The sequence below is a fragment of the Pholcus phalangioides genome, unplaced genomic scaffold (genome assembly GCF_987345545.1).
Source record: "Pholcus phalangioides strain wild (caught in Gottingen) unplaced genomic scaffold, Ppha-v1.0 ptg000022l_1, whole genome shotgun sequence".
Lineage (NCBI taxonomy): Eukaryota > Metazoa > Arthropoda > Arachnida > Araneae > Pholcidae > Pholcus > Pholcus phalangioides.
In genome coordinates, this window is record NW_028301615.1 from 38488993 (window position 1) to 38511808 (window position 22816).

The window sequence follows — 22816 nt, forward strand, 5'->3', positions numbered from 1 at the left end:
CAAACGTTTTTGTTCCATTGCCCCCTTCTTCAGAAATTTTTCTCTCAACACCCCTAACGCAATCTAACCCATAGGATCCTATGTTATACCTGTTGCTTCCACCGCCGCCCCTGGAACTTTTCATCGCCAGCAAGGGGGTGTTAATGCCCACGTTGGGAATCACTGATCTAAAGCAGTTTCCCAAACTTTTTGTTTCATCACCCCCCAACTCTAGTGAACCCATAAAATCCTCTTACTTTTCTAGCTTCTATCGTCCCCCTGGACCATTCCATCGCCCACTTTGGAAAACGCGGATCCAGAGGAATTGAACAGAATGTTGTAAAAACTGTCATTTTCACATCAATCAAAGCTTATAGATTATTTTAAATGAAATATGTCGAGAGAAATTGAATGAACAAAAACAAATTAAAACATTTTAGTGTATTTGCATGTAGTGTAATTGAACATTAATTGTGTAACCCGATAAAAATATTTAATAGGTAGTAAGATTTAGTACACTTTAGTTTGTCAATCAAAATTTTTGCTGTTTTTTTTCCTTCTCATGCAAAATCTGTCTCGAAAAACTTTCTGCTTTATTATATTTGATTTTTATGCAATTCGAACTTTCCAAAAACATTTTTCAGCAGCCCTCTCCTCCCCTCCATCCTAAAGGATTAAATACTTCCACGAAACATAATATCAAATTATTGCTGGAACTTTATAATGAAATAAACATGGATTACCATAAACATTTTTATTGTGCTTTATGAGTAATAATTTACACCTAATTTTAAAAATATAGGATTAAAATCTTTTCTTCTTCAGTGGCAAATTATGTCTAGCAGAGACACACGATAATATGAAAAATATTAGAAAGGTCTGTGAGAAAAGAAAGAAAAAATATCCTATCCATAATTTTTTCAAAAATGAAATTTTAACAAGATATCTTTGCATATAAACAAAAAAAGCTGTAAAAAAAATAATTATAATGCTTAATTAACTTAGCGAACCTTATTTTTTAATATGGAGATATATTGCACTACTTTTTTTTTCTTTTGCAAAATAAAGATCATGATTCTGTTTAGACAAATTTCAAAATGAAGAGAAAAAAAATAAAGATGTACAGGATATGAAATGGGATTGAATTTACTTTTAAAATTTAATGTTAGAGATTATTAAACAAGGATTAATACACCATTATACAAAATCAAATTTGCATGAGGAATAATAAAAAAAAAAAGAGAAAACAATGAAATCTTAAACTCTATGCTAAACAAAAAGAAAACAAAACTAAATCGAACAAATTTTAAAAAAAATGAAAGCAACAATGTTGCTGGAGTTGCAAGAGGGAGAAAAAAAAACAAGAAAAACCTGTACTACACGTAAAACAACGGCATAAAATATTCTATATGATTTTTTTTTTCATCAGACCTATAAAAATATACAATATGTAAAGATGTCTCCGGTGAGAAAAACTATGAAATTTTCCAAATGAAATATTTCGTCGGGCATTCGGACTACTTTCCATGCAGAATCAATGTGCCAACATCAAAATATAAATACCCTGACAGAGTATCTCGACAAAACTGTCAGAATGCAATTTAAAGCTCTTTTCTCATTTTTTTAAAAATTAAAAAAAAAATACCCGAAATTTAGGGCCACATAGAATAAGAACTACTTCGGGAAAAGGAAAAATAATTCTAGCGCCACTGATAATGGCAACGTATAGTTAAAAATTTATCTATGTCATGCGACAACCATTAAGGGCTCCTTTACAGAAAGATATATGTATATATATTATCATCATGGAGTATAAAAGCTGGGGAGGGGAAAGAATTTAGCGAATATTCAACGCCCATTTTTCTGTAACAAAGATACCTATATAAATCAGTTTCTGAGAACTGTACTTTTTTGTCTTTGTTTTTTTTTTGTATTTCGTAACTGTACAAGAGAACAATATGAAACAATTGTATACAAGCAACTCTGGTATTAAAAAAGAAATGAATCATTACTTGCAAGACCTGCTATATATATATATATGTATATATTTATACTTAATGGACACAACAAGTAACTTTTGCCCATGAACTCTCAATGAACTGTACAATTATACATACAGTTTGTGTAAACCCACAAAACTTTTTTTTAAGATACACGTTTTTTTCCCTTAGAAAAGAAAAAAAAAGCGAGTCAATAAATAAATTACATCAATATCTCTTTGTTTCTACCTCCGGCAAGATAGATGAATTTTTTTTTTTCCATTTAGTCTTTTCATACAAATCTATAGGAGGAATTTTTGTTTTTCCTGAAACAGTTATCTCAAAAAAGACGTGCTTTCTAGTTTGTTTTTTCCATGAAGGAAAAATACCGCCACATAAAAACGATCAATGTTTTCCTTTTTTTTCTTTGCCCCTGAACACTTCAGAATTCTGAAAAGATCACAATCTCGGGCTATTAAAAAACAAAAAGTTCACTGTACAAGAAAAATCAGCTATCATCATGAGGAATCCATGTAATCTGGATCACTGTCCGAATTTTCTGAATCTGAATTGATTATTCGTTTTTTCTTCTTTTTGTGTTTCTTTTTGTTTTTCTCTTTGACGGCTTTGGGAGTCTTTTTATGAGACCGACTGTGAGAGGGAGATTTGCTCTTGTTGAGAGGTATCACTGTTTTTATGGGTGGCAGAGTAGACGTTTCCCCGGCGGTGGACTGGTCTGCATCACGAGTCTTCACAGACGGCACAGAAACCATAGCATTAAGGACCGCTGTTGTTAATGCCACTGGTTTCTGCTGATTGTCCTCGTCGTCTTCATCGTCCTCGTTTGGATCTATTTTCAGCATCAATTGCTTGAAAGTAAGGTAGTACTGAATGAGCTGGGCTTTGCCCTTTTCATCCAGACTTCCCTGTAGATTTTCGCCCATGATAAAGTCTATCACAGACTGTGGATTGAACCGTACGTGTCCTTTGCGATTCAAGGGTCTCTCGTACACTTTAGCTGCTTCATTGGGTGAATATTGTTGGATTTTGTTATCGGTGAAACCATATAGTTCTTTGAGAGTCTGCTTGACAAATAGTAACAGCACACAACCCTGAGAAGCTATCATACACTCTTGAAGCACAGATGTATCTTCTGGTATCCTGGAGAGAATAGCATCAAAATCATCATCGTCTTCATCGTAATCGTCACCTTCTGGAACTGGATTTTCTTCAGAACTATGAGCAGATGTAGACTGCCTGGGAGTAAGACCTTCCCGGAATGATTGCAAAAGATTAGAGCCAGATACTGAAATCATTATGTCAATATGATGCATAATAAATAAAGGTTCATCCTGCGCCATGTATGGAAAATATACAATGTTATCTGCTATGTACAAAAGCTCTGGCAAGGGAGTCTTTTTCTGCTCATCGAACAGCTTTAATAATGAAAATAAAAATGCTCTTCTGCTCTGTCTTGTACTTCTTATAACAGAATACAAGAACCCGTTTCGACTAACTGGCGAGTCTGGGTCTCTGAAACCCCTTATAAGATTTTGCCCTTGTATTAGTTGCTGCAATTCAAAAGAGAAATGAACCCCAGACAATGCTTTCATCTGGATGAAACCTGGATATTTCTTCTCGATTTCTTGCAGTTGTTGGTCAGCTTTGGTTTGAACAACGGGGTCATCATCTGACCCCAAACAAACAAGGTAGGGAACTATCTGCACCGGATGAACTAAACCTTGTCCGAGAATCAAATGAATGACTTGCAAGGCAACTTTCCGCGCTGATATGTCTCTGTGCAGGGCGGATCGAAGTATTTCTTTCAGATATATCTGTATTACAGTACTTGCCATGCCTGATGTTACATCACCCATCTCTTTCAAGTCCTCAGATTTCGACATTTTACTCCATTCTGCATCATTCTGAATCATTCTCGCTTCCTCCTCAACTAGGTATAAGCTGATATTTTTCAAAACTTGACACTTCAAGACTGAAGATGCTGGCGAAGTCAGAAGATAATGATACAATGATTTTACTTCGGGTCCCAACATAAACTCGTAATGACGTATCATCATAAATCCTAGACCTATGAGTGCTTTCAGACGAATATCCTCATCTTCATAGTTATTGAAATAGATTATTGCTTCAAAAACTTTATTTTTTAAAGAGTCCTGTGGATTAAGATCTTTTCTTTCACTGTCTATTGTGTCAAAGTCAAAGTGTCTACAAAATAATCCAACAGTACATAAAGCACGCCTGAGTTTAGGACGCTGTGCTGCTAAGAGAGGATTCTCTGAATTCTTCTCATGCTCTCTTTTATATCCCAACAATACTACCAAGAATTTTTGGAAGCAATCCCTTACAAGTTTGTAGTTGTGGGTGACACGGTTCACGATAGCACCAAGGCAGCTGACACAACTTTGCTGTAAAGCTATCATGCACTGCCGTATGATCAGTTTAACCATACCCTCTTCAACCTGGACTAAAAATGATTCACTCGGATGATCCATCAAAGGCACCACCAATTCCAATGTTTGAGCCACATTACTAAGAACTATACAGTCTGCCTTGGAATCACACTTCATGCTCAAATATGGCTGAATTGTTGTGGCATAAGGGACAACAAATGGAGGATATATCTTACTGAATAGATGTAGGGTCGCTAGACAGGCTACAAGATGAGATTTAGTTACATTGTCTCCACTTGAAGACTCTTCTAACTGCAACATGTTTTCAACTAGACAGTTAACAATCTGTTCGCATGCTTTCATAACCGATTTATAATTGGCATCTTCTTTATTTTTTAATAAATTTGTAAGTAGCTGTTCGAACCATTCTAATCCAGTATCTCTGCATGCTTCAACAACATGTGTAATATTTTTGACTCTCTGCAGTATTCTTTCTGGTGCTCTTTCTGAAATGGGAGAAAACCACATACTTTGAAACACTTCACCTACAAGTTTTTTTATTCCTTCTTCATCATTGACACGACGAATAATCTTCACACAGATTTCAGGTGTTTTTGGAAATTCTGGCTGTTCCACGCATATGTCTTTCAAGATCTTGATCACCCTTTTTCGAACACTCACTCCAGTGTCTAATATTCGATCGGTCAACATCTCATAATACTGGCTAGTAAGTTCAGGACGGACCAATATAAATTTCCCAACCAAATCAACAGCAGCTTCACGAACACTCGTGGATTGATCTAACAATCTACTATGGACACCCATTTGCATGTCAGGTCGGGCCAGAATGCTTGGATCAGCTTCAACCACCAAAGTTAAACATTTCATTGCTTTCGTGCGAACTGCAACTGCTGTTTCATTAAGAACTCTGAGAATTTGAGACAGATACAAATCAAAACTAAGTGAGAAGTGCCGCTTTGATGCTAGGAATCTAGATATCAACTCGGCATTTTGGTAATCAATAGTGTCATCTTTGAGATTCAATCTAGATGATGTCTCCTTCTTTATTACACCCAGCAAAAATCTTTTTCTTTCCTCAGCTAATGCAAGAGCTTTTGCATCGATTTGTTCAGAATCAAGCTTTGCTTTTTCCTCTTCCTCCTCTTCTTTTTCTTCTTCTATTTCATCTTCATCATAATTGAATTGAGATGACTTTTTTCTACTTGATCTAGGCGACCTGTTTTGTTTTTCCTTCATGCGAGATGGTGTTGAGGGCTCTGGTTTTGGCTGATCTTTAGATGGTGAAGCAGCCTTGTCATGTTTTTTCGCCTGAGAAGTAGCATCTCTGTACCACTGAGCTATATAAAATTTTCTTGAAAACTGCAAAGCAGGTTCACTTTCAACATTCACGTCTAAATATTGTATCAAGGCTTTCTGTAAAATTTGAATTTCATCTTTTGGTGCCTTTTTGCCTTTGGATTTTTTCCCTCTGGGTGACGCCAGATTTGCTTCCTCTTCTTCCTTGAGAAGTCGTTGAATCAAATCATCTATCATTTCCTTGCGAAGCTGGCTAGTAACAGCATCCTTTCTCAGGCGAGCAGCAACAACACCAAGATAATCCAATGAAGCTACTCTGAGAGTCATTTCCATACTTTTGTTACTGAAATTCTGAACAAGCAATCTGCCCAAAACATTAAGCAATAACTCTGATGCAGGCCACTCTGGCTTATTCACTGTACTCAGTAGATCTTGAACAAAGTTTTCAAACAACGGTCTGTAGTCCATTTCCTCGTTCTTGGTGCCACATTTCTTCAAGAATACAGAAAGAAAATTGATGGCAGTAGTTAGAGATGCATCGTATGATGTTGTTATAAGAACATCTTTATCAATTACAACTTTATCCTTCTGCTCTTTTTCTTGCTTTTCCTGCTCATCTTTTAGTAAGAAATCATTTTTTGAATTTTCAGAATCCGACTCTGGCAACCTAACAACGCTGTGAATCAACTGCAACACAAGAGCAGTCAACATTTGTATGTTTTCTTCAGAATTTAATCGATAGTTCCGGAGGCTCCTCTTGCTAGTTGGTAACCTAGCTATAGATGCTAAGATATCTTCAAGGATTAATTGTCTATGTTTATCATAACGTGCAAAAACGGATGTCACAAGTCTCAAAGCATTCAGCTGTAGCTCACTCACACCTTCAACAAAAAATGGACTGACTCCAAGAGTGGATACCTGTAGTATTATAGTGTCTGTCAATGTCTGAGAATCTAATAATTCAGCTAGTAAACTCACAGCTTCATGAAGTTTGTTGTACAACTGTACCGCTGATTTTTCTTTCACTTTAGTGCCAGCATGGGCTCTTTTTTGTTTGATATTTCCAACATACCCATCTTTTGATTTTGGATCAAGCCTGTAAGCAGGATCAAATACAGGAAAAACTGTATTCTGCAGCTGAAACTTCACAAATGTCACTATACGCTCAATCACATCTTCTAAAAATACCTTTTCTGGCATATTTGGACATGTCATGATATATAAAGCTGTAAGAGACGAATCTGCACTACGCGTGACCCTCTCCATAGCAAGTTCAAGCCACAACTTGGCTTCTTCTTCATCTTGTTCATCCATGTTTTGGATTGGAAGCAGTTTTGCTCCATCCATAATATTTCTTTCCAGTATATTAAGTAGACGGGTTAGACGTTCAGGTGGAAATTGATTCAAAGCTTTTAGCATCTTAAGTTTTGCAGCTTCATTACACAGGTCTTGTAGCTGGTGCAATGGAATCAAAGCTTCAGCCGGACATTCCACATCTTCATCTATGGCAGCTGAAAAATCAATGTCTTCCATAGAATCAAATATAGCTTCCACAGTCCTTGAGAAATGTTGGTATGTGTTGGAATCCATTAGATCTTCAACTGAAAGCATCTGGCTTGAAAGCTCCTTCTTAATTTTCTTGTTCTTCGTTTTCTTTACCTTAAAGCTGGTGGTTGCTGGTGGAGGTGAATCCTCTCGATAACTCATATCACTAGCATGACCATCCTCAGAACCAGATTCGATATAACGTTTTTGAGAGCTTGTTCTCCTACTCTTTGCTCTCTTTGAAGTCGATTCTTTTTTCATTTTTTGATCACCATCCTCATCATCACTCAGCACAAGAGGTCGTTTGCTAGCTCGCTCCTTCACAGGTTCAACCTTTTTGTTAGGAAAGAGCTCATTTTTAACTTTTTTCCTTGGTGATGTCTTGTTGTTCGCTTCACTAGAAGCAGAAAGGCGACGGCTTCCTGGATCAGCGCTCCGACTTTTCCCGGGAGATTTTGCTGGCTCAGAGATGTTGGATTTTTGATTTTTACAGAACTGTTTGACACTTTTTTGTGCTATTTCAAGTTCTTTGGGTGACAGTTTTTTAAGAACAACTGAAACTTCCGGTAACTGATTTCTCGAAATCACCTTGGGCTGCTGCATATTATTGTTATTGATAGTTTGATTCTGCATCGTACTTCCTCCCTCAAAGTTGGGAACTTGAGTCTTGGATGTTAATGCAGACATGTCAACACTTGGTGCTTTGAAGGACTGGTCACTCTGGTTTGAGCTTTCAGCATTTGTGAAGTTATTGTTTATGGCCGGATCTGCGATTGTATGCCCTAATGCTACTGAATTGACTGTTGGAGCATGAGGCTCTGATGATAATGTCCTGGTGTTATTAACATGATGAGCCACGGGATTCACAATTACACCTGATGAACTTATATGTTGCGGGGTAGAAGATGATGATGATGGTGAAGATAATGATGAAAGATCATTCACAGCATTTTGGGGAATAGAATAAGGCGAACATTCTGATGAAGAGTTAGCACTTGTTGCCACAACAGGCTGTTGTTGCACTGTTTCAGTCACATGATTTTCTGTCCTGCTGTTAGTTTTTGTCACAGGCAAGGCAACAGGTAAACTATCTATGCAGTTACCATTGCTGAATGGATGCATAGCATGAGGTGGAACCTGCGCATTTGTATTTGCCAGGTGTGGGGGTGCATTAGAAGGAGGACTAAATATCTGTGGGCTTTCTGGTAGACCTGAAGACATAGAGCTGCCAGGCGAGTGAGAAATGGCATTGTGATGCAATGGTAGATGTTGCTGTGGCGTTGGTGGATGTGCATATGGAGAATACACTGATGCAGGTGACTTGGGTGGCACCATGCTCACAGATTTGTTGTGCATAGGTCTATTTGTTTGCAAAGCTCCCTGCTGATCAACAGGGAAGTAAGCTGGGCTGTTGGCCTGCGATGAATGTGGGTGACAAGGTGAAACACCAGCAGCAGCACTTGCAAATGGTAGCTGCTGCGATGCTTGCTGTTGCTGTGGATGAACCACTGGCTGGGTGCATTGTCTCTGGATCCAGGTAGCATTGCTGAAGTCGCCAGCAACTGTTCCCTTAAACAGTCCTGGCTTACGACTAGCCAGGAACTGCACAAGCTGTGAAATCTGTCCACCATGTGGTGTTCCACCATAGTATCCATCTTTTACCTCAATATGTTCTGTATTCGTGCACCCAAGAGATTCAAGCAGAGTGGGTACAAGAATGCTTTCCTGAGTGTTCAGTAAGCGCCTGGCTTCCTCAGGCTCTCGCAAGTGTGCCAGTAAACTTTGGTGGCCAGTGAATCCCGGAAGCGGAGTGGGAAGGGGTAACTCTAGAAGCAAGTCAGTAAGACTTTGGATACCAGCTAGTGTAGTTATCGGCACACTTGGTCCTTCCCCATTCATCATGGTTCATCGATGAGGTAGAAGGTGGCAGGAATCATTCAATCATGCTGGGCAATCTTATTTCTTTGGTAAAATATATGACCTATGGAAAAGAATGTGAAACTATAAAGATGAGTTCAATTACAATTCAACTACAATTATAACAGAAAAAGGTGAAATTATTTTAAAAAAATACTTCATACATATTTAATATTAAATTATAACTATCGATACACATCATTGGATTTAAAAAAAGTTCCCTATGTCATTCTGACTCAATAGACTAGAATTCATTTACATAGAACAATACCAAAAATCAATTATAGAGTGAATATAATCAAATAAATGAAATATAAACAAACACCAGCTAATTTGTGTAGGTTTGTACACCAGCAACTATTCCATGATACCACTTTTGCATATAGGCTAGACAAAGTAAAAAAAATTAAACAATAGCAATAATCTTATAGGCAGCAGAAAAAATTTTCAGCCAAAAAAATCAGTTCAAAATGGTGTATCCTTTGACATTTCTGGGACTTTGGGTACCTTTCCACACTAGTAGACATTGTAACACTGTGAGACGCAGACGGTGTTACAGTTTCTAGCGCCTAGACAGTCTTTCAAAATAACAGAGCCGCCGACGGACTGAGATGGGTCCGATGGTACCAGCGGTTCCTCATAAGAATTGTTTCTCGGAACTCGCCTGTTCCCTTCATGTCAGCAGCTCTATTATTTTGAAAGACTGTCGAGGCATCAGAAACTGTAACACCGTCTGCGTGTCACGGTGTTACAACATGATGTAATTTCCAATAACTTTAAGCTGTGGCATCTAGGATTTTTCACACATTACGCATTACATTATTCGAAAAGAGATGTGGAAAATGTGAATTGAAATTTACTGAAGGGGAAGGGGGTCATTAAAATGTTAAGAACCACTACTTAAATGGTTAAAATCCTAAATCCTATAAAAGTCTTGGGGGGGACGTTACAGGACAGAATTAACTAAATCTATTAAAATGAATGATTTTATGCTTGCTAACAAAAATATATATATATTCATGAAAATCAAATGAATGATATGAATTAAATGCATACTTTTTCCAAAGCAGCTTCATCATATGCTTGTTATTAGAATATGTAATCAGAATAGCGGGCATTCTTGGATCATCCCATCATCAGCACAAATGAACAAATCGCCACCTATAAAAGAATAAAAGTGAATAAAATAATTCCCAAAAAATTACCAACACTCTACTTTTAAAAAACATTTGTGATCATACTAAAGCTTTTAAAGTAACACAAAGCACTCATAATTTATTTGCATTTTCACTACAAATCTTAAAGCATCACAAAGTGCCATGATTATCCCCATTAGCAAATTTCTGAACTCATTTTTCTTCTTTGGAATTCTTATTCCACCCCCACATACTCCATAAGTTTAATAAAGCTACTCAAATCAAACATAGATTAGGTATACAAAAAATTTCTATCATTTCTGGCTTGCAATATCCAGGAAATAATTTCCGTGCAGGAAGTTCCCTGGATCGGAAAATTTTAGGTGGGAACAAAAATATTATAAAATCATTGAATTTTACAGTGGTGGGGGTGGAAAAATGTTTTCCCCTTCTCAGAAAAATTCCAGTCACTGCCTTCGTCTCAATGGTCAAAAAGGCTACTGTTCAAATCATAAGCATGAATAGGAACATCATGCTACCATCATACCAGGGGCCCTGTATGCATTAAGATGGCCCTACCACTACGGGTTTTACTTTTGGAGAGTTTAAATGATCAAGTTTGACCAATTATTTCAGTACAGCTATAATATAATCCCTTTTTGGGGATTTGTTAGCAATTTTTTTCTTTGGGCACCAAGAGTGAAACCCCCCAAAGCAGAATGTTTTGTATTGTTCTGCAACGAGCCCTCAACCGAATGAAAATGTTCTGAAATAAAAATCCCAATAATAGTGTTTTCAATACTTCCAGATTGTTCTGCAGTAGCACTGATTGTTCTGCCACATATGTCGTGGATTTTGGCTTATTCTGACTATTTCTAAGTGAAATAGTCATGCTTCCGAACATTTTACTTGTCAAAGAAAAAAATTGTTAATGCATTGCCAAATAGGAATTTTACTATGGCTGTTAAAAAAATGACAAGTAAAAAAATGAATGACGACAAATACAATAACAAACAAAACTAAATTCTTTGACTAAATATTTTTTCCTTCGCAGCAACCTCAAACATTCTACTCATGAAGTTCGAATTCTCTGCTACCAAACTTATATTTCTCCGGTTCTTTCTTATGCAGCTGAGGTCTGGGACTCCCACACCTCTAATAACATAGACAAACTTGAATCTATCCGAAATAAATCCGTCCGCTTTATTCACGACTGCTGGTCATCTTTTAGTTCAGTTTCTGATCTTAAACTCAAATTTAATCTCCACCGAATAACTTAATCTCCCGCTTAGCCATGCTTTACAAGATTATTCATGGTCATTTAAATTTTGATATGTACGGTATTCTGACTAAGCCTCCCTATGTTTACAATAGACTTGACCACCCTAAAAAATTAAAACCTACTTTTGCCTTTATAGATTGTTTTAAATTCAGTCTTTTTCCTAATACCATAGTTGAATGGAACAAGCTCCCCTCTACTATTGTTAAACCACCCCCCCCCCCCACCCCATGATCTCAGATTTTTTGTCAAATGCTATAAAGCGTGTGTACAAATCTACAGCGTCCTCTTGTATGGGCCTTGGGCCAACAGTATTGCATAAATAAGTATAATTCTTTGACTAAATAAAGGATTGAAAATATCATCCTGGCCCAAATAGGAGATTGAAAATGAAACGACATATGAAATATAAATAAAAACATGATTTCGGAATAAATATTCTCTGGATTATAGATAAAAATTGGGACTCTTTCATGACTAATACAATGTGGTCAGGGCAAAACAGTTTTTGGGTTTAATAAAAACATGATTGCGGGATTTAAATACAGGTATAATGATTAGTATGCAAAAAATTAATAAAAATATAAATATAAAATTCCCAACCTGAGAGAAAACAAGATCCAAATCAAAGTATTCTGGCAAGAAATACTGAACGTAACATACTGCGAAAACAGTATAGATGGTACAACGAGGCAAAAAGAAAAAAGTATTCACAAACGTCTAAGAGATTGAATTGATTAAAACTCTGCACTCTTCAACTCAAAAGCCTATTATTACTAGTGACTTCTAGGGGCGATTTTGCCTTCAGGCGATGACAATATACACCAATATAAAAGAAATGGCAAACCTAGAAGCCAAAGGAAATAATAATAGCCAACAGAAAAAAATGGCATAAGAAAAAAGGGCTGAACACGAAGAAAAACACTAACATGCTGGAAAAAGCCAAAAAAGTCTCCAACGAAAAAAAAAGGAGTATACCAATAGCTGTTCCAAAATGCACCAATTGGGTATGGTTACAACGAAAGAGTGCCATAAAAAAAAATAGCCAAGCCTACATGGGAGTGTCTCAATCAGGGCTCGAACTAAAGGGGTGCAGCAAATTTTAGGTGAGAACAGAAAGTGTTATAAAATTTAAAATTTTGCAGAGGTGGGGCTAGCAAAATCATGATTCCCCCCCCCCCCCCCCCACAAAAATGCCAGTTACAGTTCTAGTCTTGATTGTAAAAAAAAAATAGGGTAGTGAAACTGCTCAAATCACAATCATGTTTCGGAATACTATGCTACCATCAAAAGCAATTTAACTCGTACCAATTATTAACCCATTTTGCTATGCAAGGTTACCAGCCTCCCCTCCCCATGCATGCAAAATGACCCTCTGCCACCACGAGCCCCTCCCCACAGGTCAAAATTCTCAAACGTGGCCAATCATGGATAAGTTATTATTTGATCGATTCTGTGATGTTTATTGCATTGACATTAATGGAGAAACATGAAACAAATCTTTGATCCTATCCATAACTACGCAGCTTCTACAAATCGGGATAAGTTAAGAAGAACGAAGAAGTTTCAAAGCGAAAATACACATGAACAAGTTTCAACATGAAAATTCACGTTTTTTTTCCACATGTTTGAATCACAATTTTAATTTTTTAATGAAATAATCGAATTATAATGTACCTCAGTGCCTCTAACAGTCATGTATTCTAACACAAGGGATTGATGGGATATATTCTATCACAGCTCATGACAGTTTGAATACCAGAAAATATATATATATTATGAAGCCTCACTTAATTCCTCAGTAAAAGCAACAGACGACAATAAGAAAAGGAGCAAGTCAAACCAAGACGAAATACAAAAGAAAAGCAGACAACAAACAGCAGACAATTATATAATATTGGACAGGAGGGAAAAAAACTGTTTGTTTACAATCGGTAGTTTTATACATAACAAAAAGAGAAAAAGGAATTTTCGCTGCCTTGAAAATTTGAAACCGATCCCAACACACATTTATCAATCACAAAACAACGAACATTCAAAAATAAATACACAAACAACACACCCAAAACAACACACGAATGTCAACACAAAATCCAAAAAATCCCTCTAGGCCTAACCAAACCGATCTTCAGCTGATGAGGAGGGGGGAAGGGGGATAAATATAATACGAATATAAATATTACCTTTATTTCCCGAAGGATGGGAGGGGGGAGGGCAGACAGTGAACAACACTATAATGTTGCAACAATCGCGTCCGATCGCCGATGTCGCGAAACACACTGTTAATTTCGTACGTACTATATAATGATATAACGTTTGACGTTGTATGCATATCCTGGTAACCGAAGGATGGAACGCGGGGTCACTGAAACAGCCATAATAGCGTCAGTGTTGCTGAAGAACGGAGTTGTTAACGCTCTTTTTCCCCTTTTTTTTCTTCTTTGAATTCTTATTTATCAACACTCGGATATGGACGCGATTTCGACTCGTGTATTTTTTGAAATAAACAACGGTGACGTTTTGTATCACTTTGCAACGATGGATAACAACGATTTGTAAGGTAGCCACAAAATAAAGACTTCAAGAATAGGTCGCTAGCAACCAAAAACGGCCATTATACATGATGATAACAGGAACATAGCCTCGACACCCGAGGTTCCCCACACTAAAAAAAACGTCTTTTTGACACCGAGGTGCGACAGAAAGGTGAGAACGATTGTTCAATCGATTGGGACTTCATTAGCCCTTCGGAATAATCAGTTAATTAGCAAACAAATGCGTATATTTTTCTGTACATATAACAATAATGAGGAAACGATACAAGTTTATAATTTTTTTTATCAAGTCCGAAAGCATAACTCTATCGATATAAGTTCCAAAAAAGTAAAAAAAAACCAAAAAATACCCGGCGTCTATACAGTGAATCCCGCTCATAACGTTCCCGCTTAGTACGACTCACTTTCGTGTTCTTCCCAATTATTGCTAATACTCATTGAGATTTGCCATTTAAAAAGCGTTTTCCCGCTTACAGCGTTTTTTCATGACGTTTTTACTGAAAAATGTCATAAGCGGGATCGAATGTAACCATAAAAATTCCAGTTTTCTCCTTAAATCAATATCTTGTTGAACATGAATGATCTAGAGCAGTGTTTCTCAACCTTTAGAAGCCAGCGTCCCGATTGTTTTTTTTTTTTTTTTTTTGTGGGTAGAAGGCCCAGGGCCGCAACTAGATATTTTGTCACCCGGGGCAGGCCGGCACTTCCGCGCCCTTTCTAATGTAGAAGAAGCAGTTAAAGGGTGAATTCAGCTCCCCCTTCTGGTTCAGCGCCCGAGACACCAGACCCTCCTGCTCTACCCTAGTTGCGGCCCTGGGAAGGCCCCCGGGCCCTCAAGAGAAGTGGAGCCTCAGAAAAATCCCTTGGTCCAGGGGCCCATGATGTTTTAACGCGGCCCGGTGGTTGAGAAACACTGATCTAGAGAAATAATTTTAAAACTTTTAAGTTAAGGAAAAAAAGAAAGAGATCTGAGCACATAGTTTATTTAAAAATATTTTACATCATTGAAAGAATTTCACAAACTGTTGAATCTGAGAGATTTTTCTAGATATTAGTACCGACAAAGCCTCCCTTGGGGGGATGGGTGCGACAGGGGACGTCACACCGGGCCCTGCTAACACCTGCTACAGCAGAAAGCCTTCGCGCGAAGCTTTGACGTTGTCCATTCCACCTGTAGCCGTTGGATATAGCAGTCCAAGATCTTTACGTTTTTTGCAGTATATCCAATGACTGTAGGTGAAATGGACTACTTCAGTGACGTCACGTCACGAGCTTCGAGTGGAGGTTTTCTGCTATAGGTGTTGGTCCTGCATTCACTGTTATTTAGTTTTGGAAGCTTTCACTAATATTCTGAGATTTTTTCTCAATTTTCATCAATAATTTTTTCCGTTGTTTCTGAATTTTCATCCATTCTGAGATCATTTTCCATTAATTCTGAAATTTTGTCTTTCACCAATTCTAGAATTATTTCTTCCATCAACTCGGTAATTACAAGATAAACAGAAAACTGGATGGGGTGAAAAGATGCCGATTTTGTTTTCTTGGAAAGAAAAATTCCCATGTCTTACCGGGAAGCGAACCGAGACCTTTGCATGGCCGATCGAGTGCTCTTACCACTAAACTACAGAGGAGACAGCAAACCGTTTCCTTAATCACTTCACGTACAAGCGCTTTTCAAGAAATTTGGATTATGATGAATGGATAAATATGGTAATCTTGCCCTAACCAAACAGGAAAGTTATTTTTTGCCATTAAGAATTGAACCCGAATCCTCGTGCAAAGCGGGCAAGTGCGGTACCTATATACCAGACAGACATTTCTTTTTGGAATACAGTTCTGCGTTAACATCCAGAAAATCTCTTTCTTTGATATGTTTTAGGCCGGAAAAGTTCAAGCTTTTTATACTGTCGCCGTGTGGGGTGTAGTTGCTAAAGGTAAGCACAGGATGCACCGTCTGCAGTGGAAACTTTCCTTTGCGCATCACTACTATCAGGCACGGATCCAGGAAAACGCTTTGGGATGGGCGAATAGTTGTACAGGTTCGTTGGATCGTCCTGTATTTTACGGGATACACAATTTTTATTCTGTTCTTGAGAGGGGTGACCGTCCCCATCGGCCCTTCCGTCTAGATCCGTGCTTATCTACTATGCGTATTTATCCGGTATAGAGGATGTTTTCCTAAGCATGACGTCCTCCAAGGAAGGGGCTGAGGGAAAAGTCTGACTTGGGGTCCGCAAAATATCCTAACCTAGTGTCCTGCAGCAGGATGTAGGGGCCATATGCTTCTAAGAGTAGGTTTTCAGTGTCACGTAAGGGTGGAGATCGAAAAAATCTGAACTTTTCAAGTTTATTAACCAATCCCCATCCGCCTGCACGGTACAAAAAGCAAAAATCCTGCTTTTAGGAAAAACACAGCTTATAAAGACTTAAAGCCCCGTTTTCCCAGGAGCATGTTCTTTAATTGTATTTCGTTTGATGTGGCACATGTACATTTCTCTGTACACTACTCATGGCAAATTGTTACTTTGACTGTCGCACCCGCATGTAACATCCCAGGGGAAAAGGTCAGAAAGCCCAGCCGGCCACATTGGAAAAGAGGCAGATTGGCCCACCAGCGCCCCATGTAAATTGCGCCCCCCCCCCATTTGGTGCTGTGGTACCAACTTTTTAATTTATATGTCATACATACATAAGCGGCGCACGATTTTGGATTATTTGTACTGTCTGCACATGGTGGTTTTTTTAAATATATCTGTAGTATTTTTTGATGTGGCACACGTGCATTTCTCTGTACATGACTTTTTCAAATTGCAGCTTTGACTGTCGCACCCGCATGTGGCTCCTCAAGTGAAAAGAAGGACAAGAGGCTAGACCGTTCGGAGATGCAGGAAATAGCAAGGAGAAAAAAAAAGATTGAAGGTCGACAAATCAAATAACTTCCTACGTACTTTATTGTACTTTATGAGCCGTTTCGGTAGTCAATCATGAGATGAACGATAATTCTTAACTAATTTATTACGGAACAATATTTACATCTCGTTCCCGCCATGTTGTCATTCCCTTCAAGTGTTGCCACCTTCGTAAAACATAATACTGTATTTTCTGGTGTTGCCAGATACATAACAGTCGACAAATCAAATAACTTCCTACGTAGTCAAGAATAACGCGCCGATTGAGACCCTTGTCGCGAGGCGTTCCATGTTTTCCTTGATGAGAAGCGATGTTCCCGTCTTGTAACAAATTGTTCTCTCATATCCACAATAGAAGTTCTTGGGGGTGGGAATGGTTGGGGTGGTCGGGGGGTCTCCCATCGCTGGGCGTGTTGGGGCGGTGTGGACCGCTGCGGTGGGGCCTTGTCGCGGTGTCGGGACGGAGTGGGAATCGCAGCGCTGTCCTGAATTTGTCGAGCGGTGATGTGCCCGGGGATTGGAGGTTTGGGTGTGGTTATGCTGCTTGGGGGGGTTGGCGGGGTGGTGGTCCGAACCGGGTGTGCTTTCCCGGCCGGCTTGCCGGTTGAGTTTTCTCCGTCACGCTCACGATCAATGAGCTTATATCGCAAAAACGACGGAGCTTGTGCGTGCTCGGTTCTAAACTAATCTATCGAAATATACTAATTCACGAAACAGACTCTGACGACATAAACGACATAAATACGTTACAGAAGGAGAAAAAAACGGTGTTTGAAATATTTTTTCCCCCTTCCTTTGTGGTAGTATGAAAATATGCGTATAGTATAAATAATAGAAAAAGCTAGATTATTTCTCTTCCGGGTTTATTATTCTCGGAGGAGGAAGGGAAGCACTATCATCTACTACTACTACTAAAACGCACATGCACCTCATCCATGTTCTTCTAACCAATGAGTAAATGTTGGAATGTGTGTGTGAGCCTATGTGTTGAGAACCGAAAGTGAAGTTTGCTTCTGCGGAATTCTTGTCAGGTGCTGCCATCTGTCTTCCGAATTCGAGAGCATACGAATTCACTGGTTATTTTTTTATTTATGCGTCATTCATGAATTTTTTAAATGCAGCGCTGATTGCTCTCTATCACGGTTGATTCAACTCAAGACCAACGAAGCTGGAGATCACGCGACTTTATCCATCCACCAGACCAACCGTGTGTCTTCGCTCTGTCCTCATGGAGGATTATAGCATATTACTTAGGGAGTCGGGTACATGGTGGAAGATCCTAACAGCATCCTTGCCGTAAAAGCCCACTAGCAGAACAACAGCAGACTTTATCCATCAGATCAAGAGAATATATTCCCTAGCATCATTCCCAGCATGTCAGAGAGAATGTGTCACGTGACCAAACACCTCGAGTTGAACATGCCCGAGGATCGGATGGATAAAGTCACGTGATCTCTAGTTCCGTTTGCCTTATTGTGTTGGGTCGGCCGCGAAGAGACTTTTTTAGATCAGAGATCGACTCATATTCGAGCCTCGAAGTTGGTAGTTGGGAAACCACAGAAAACTAAATTCAGCTGACCACCAATATGCCGTAAGTGAAGTTCGAACTTCGGCGTTCATGACGATGTTCAACCGATCGCATAGTGGCAGCACTATCACCTGCACAAAATAGGAAAAAATCTTCTTGAGAAAACGTAAGCCATTTCACAGATGGTTTGATTATTCAACCAACAATTTATTTTGTTAATCTAACCATAAATGTCTGAAGAAAAAATGGCAGGGAACGTTTTATTTTCTTTATAGTCCGAGGCCGAAAACATCCCCAAAGTTTTTTTTTTCGTACTCGAATATCGTGGCTCTGGTCAAGGTCGACGTGACAACTAGGACCGTCCTATATCTCTTCATGTGTTTTGAATTTTTTTCAATGTTTTCTACAGCTTTGTTTCACTGATTTATACGAGGTAATACTTGATTGTATTGTGTATATGATTTATTTTAATTACCACAAATTTCGAGAGGCCAATGAAGTATTTCCGAGAACGTGATCGCAGTAATAACAACAAAGGAGCAATAACTTTATGGACAACTTGGGCGCTTTGTAGTCTTTAGCTAATGATCATTTCTTTCACAATAGTAGGGGCTGACAGGGCTCTAGCTGTGGGTCCCCGAAGCAATTCCTACCACTCATTTGTTTTTTATCTTTGAAATTCACGACAGAGAGGCCCGTGAACCGATACCCGGGCCAGCCTAAGATCCCAGCCTGGGAGCAGAATGTGGGGCCCCAGAGGCGCTGACTTGTTGAGGGGGAGGGGCAAAAAGTTGTAAGCCGTTACGTGTATACAGAACTCAACCTGTGCACAGGAGAAAGGGGGGGGGTGCATTACATTTATTTATTTATTTATTCAATATTGTTTGGCCGAGGCCTGTTTTTTTTGTTTGTTCATTAATTATTGGGGATGAAGAAGCTCAGCAACCTCACAAAATTTATTGATGGGCTCAAATAGTCTCAGCCCCAGGTTTCAGCACCTATGTGGGAATCATGCCAATAATAAGGGGGCACATTTTGTTGTAGAAGGAATGTGGTGGTTGAAGACAAACACTTCCTTCACAATTTATAGGTAATTAACAGTTATTATACAATTAAATTTACAGAACCTACAAAAACGAGCGGACAGCATGACTGTCTGGTTTGAGCTGCAAAATGCAAGTCTAGTTCCTCCATCGTGCATGCTTTCCCTATTACGCAGACAGCACCATCCAGTGGTGGACGCTGTCACCACAGTTTGAAGCTTCACCTTAAACTAGGGTTACCAGATTCAAAAACTGAGAAAGGAGGATGCCTACACTCGTGCAACCCTTGGTGATGTCACTTATCCCAATTTTCACAACAGATGGTGCCACTATTCCGGCCACTGAACAGGGTTGCCCCGAGCTGAATGGGGGCCTCCCAAATAATGTACGTCTATTTTACACAATTTTCTCCTTTTAAGGCCTTCCTAAGAACATGTTGGCCCCGAGAAGGCACGCCACAGCCCTGCCACTGAATGCATGTGGGGAAAAAAAACAATACAAAAACATTCATATCAATGACAAAATATGTGTTTCAAAGTGGGGGAAATATATTCTCAGAAGAAAATAAAAATAATTTCGGAAATTTGAAAAGGGGAAATTTTCCGAAACATAGGAGGATGTTTGAAATGACATCAAAAAGAAGAACATGTCCTCCTAAAGGAGGATGATTGGTAATCCTACCTTAAACAGAAACTGATGTGAATTATTTATGACATACTTTCAAAGCTTATCTCAAATCAGACTTTGTAGCGAGGGCCACTAGAACCCCCCATATCCTGGACCCAGACCTTTGGGTCTAGCCTTAGCATGCCTCTGTAAAGTAAATTTATGTTTAAAAATTGCATAGGATTCAGGCCTGTCATTCAGGTGAGGGAAGTGGAATCCCTCGGCTGTAAAAAAATGCAAGGTAAAATGGTATATATACAGTCGAATCCCGTTATAACGAACTCCAAGAGGCCGGAAAGATCATTTCGTTATAAAGGAATTTCAGGTTGTTCGCATTGTTCCTATGTAAATTTATTTAAGGAATTAGAAAAATGTTTATTTAAACAAGATTTTCGTTATAACGGTATTCGTTAAAATGGGATTCGACTGTATATATACATTTCACCTTGCATTTTTAAGGAACATATACTGAATATATGTATATATACATATATTCAGTATATGTTCTTTAATGGGCCGATTTAACAATAAATCCGCCTCTGGTTGTTAATAAATGGAATATCTTACCTCTGGATGTCGTGCGTTGGCTCACTTAAAAAGAAATACAGTGCTTATAATGGGAGGAATCGAGAAGTTATCTATACTTAGATAAGACAACCATATAAAAACATTTTATGGGTAGTGTGTATTATATGTTTTTAATAATTATTTTTTGATATATATGCTCTTATATTGGGTTGCTGCGTTTTAGTTACATTTGGCAACGATACTTTCCATGGCCGTCTTTTTTTTCAGCCACCTCATTGGGCAATTTGCCTACTGTGACCTTTGTATTTGTATTTATTTGTATGGTAAAAAATTGTGTATTCTAATGGAAGTTTTCATGTGTAACCCTGCTATATTTGTGCATTCACTTATTAGAAAAAACATTTTATTTTCTTTGATCACTCTGATTAAATAATTGTTTCCCTTCTCTTCCTTACAGATCAGTTTTGATACCGTTCTAATATAGGAATTTAATGCATCAATGGATGATGACTCTTTTGCAGACTTCCTTCCACGAAAGGTTGTGGTTTTATTTACTTATTAATATAATATTGTTGGCCCTGAGGCCTATACAAGAGAATTTGGGTGAATGTGACATAGATATTTTACAAAAAACTAGTGATAGTGGGGAGAGTCGACAATAGAACAGGGGAGTTTGTTCCATTTATTAATGGTATGAGGGAAGAATCTGTATTTAAAGCAGTCAGTCGAAGCAAATATAGGTTTTATTTTAAGGGAATGGTCAAGTCTTTTGAAGATGTGGGATGGCTTGGCTAGGATACCAGAAGCATCAAAGTTGAGATGACCCTGGGGAATCTTATATAATAGGGTTAATCGAGAAATGAGATGAAGAGTGGAGAGAGAGTCGAGATGAAGTTTGTTTTTAAGTTCGGACACAGAATGTAAGGATGACCAGCAGTCGTGGGCAAAGCGGGGAGATTTATTTTGGATTGATTCGAGTTTGTCTGTATTACTGGAGGTATAGGGGTCCCAGATTTCCACTGTGTAGGAAAGTATAAGTCTGGTATCCTGAGTGGAGTGTTTAAAGGTTGCAGCAGAGGAAGAAAAGTTTGTTGAGACATTCTGGAAGATGTAATCAACATGTTTGTTCCAACGTAGGTCAGCTGAGATTATGATGCCGAGGTATTTAATTTGAGAAACTTGGCATATGGTTAAATTATTGATCAAGTGAGAGAATTCAAGAGGAATTAATTTACGGGTAACTCTCATGAGAACTGTTCTTGAAATGTTGATAGGCATCTGCCTTGGTGTACACTGTACACCAGACAGAGATTGAAACCAGGTTATGTTTGAGAAGTTCTTGATTGGACTTTTAACTCTTTAACGCCCAGATAAAAAACCTGGGAGGGTCGTGAAAATACCAAGTTTTTTGTGTTGGAAGTGGACTCGTCTAAATTTCGGCCACTTTCCCTCTCCCCACCCTTTCTCCACGAGTTTCTATTCATGCCACCCTTTGCATTGACGTTCACCCTTTCATTTCAATGGAATTTCGGGAGATAATTTGTCTATATACTGAAAATGGAACCCTTTCCTCACAGTATTATCTCTTTGTAAAATGCATTGAAGCCTTAGTGCATTCTCAAGGAACATTCTAGTACATCAGCAAAAATCCCATTGATAGGGCGTTGCAGTTGTCTTTTCCGTTCCCGCCTCTGACAAGAGCTGTCATCTCCTTCCCCGTAGTTGACAAAGGCCCACCAAAACATACCCATACCCCCTAGCTGGGCCGACTTGAGGCGGTTATGGGCATTAACCTACTCGGCCGACTTCGGGCGATCTGGGCATTATAGAGTTAATTAATAATGTGGTAAATTACGCAGTCATCGGCAAGGAATCTAGTGGTGCAATTAAGGGGATTCTGAGAGGTCATTGGTGTAAATTAACCATAATAAAGGGGAGAGGACCAATCCCTGAGGGGGTATCAGACTTTACAGAGACAGATGGGGAGTTATGATCTTTAAAATGGACAAACTGGGTGTTTACGG

General features: G+C 38.6%; 2 protein-coding genes across 5 annotated transcripts in view; one reads left to right on the forward strand and one right to left on the reverse strand.

The window, feature by feature from the left end:
- Positions 1–718: 718 nt before the first annotated feature.
- Positions 719–14247, reverse strand: Nipped-B (Nipped-B cohesin loading factor). Of its 3 annotated transcripts, none has more exons than XM_089249337.1 (3): positions 13747–14247; positions 10205–10309; positions 719–9212 (listed from the first exon to the last, which is right to left on the reverse strand). In XM_089249337.1, the coding sequence occupies exon 3, from the start codon at positions 9131–9133 to the stop codon at positions 2477–2479; it is 6657 nt and encodes a 2218-aa protein (XP_089105463.1). In that variant the 5' UTR covers positions 9134–9212; positions 10205–10309; positions 13747–14247; the 3' UTR covers positions 719–2476. The 3 variants fall into 3 exon arrangements, with proteins under 3 accessions (XP_089105463.1, XP_089105465.1, XP_089105464.1); XM_089249339.1 differs by lacking the exon at positions 13747–14247 and adding an exon at positions 13626–13646; XM_089249338.1 differs by lacking the exon at positions 13747–14247 and adding an exon at positions 12167–12246.
- Positions 14248–18888: 4641 nt separating this feature from the next.
- mus312 (mutagen-sensitive 312) overlaps positions 18889–22816 on the forward strand; it is a 63507-nt gene continuing 59579 nt past the window's right edge. For both annotated transcript variants that reach the window (XM_089249499.1, XM_089249500.1), the window contains exons 1-2: positions 18889–18988; positions 21250–21330. In XM_089249499.1, coding sequence (XP_089105625.1) covers positions 21292–21330 — 39 coding nt within the window. In that variant the 5' untranslated portion in view covers positions 18889–18988; positions 21250–21291. The remainder of the gene's footprint in view (positions 18989–21249; positions 21331–22816) is intronic.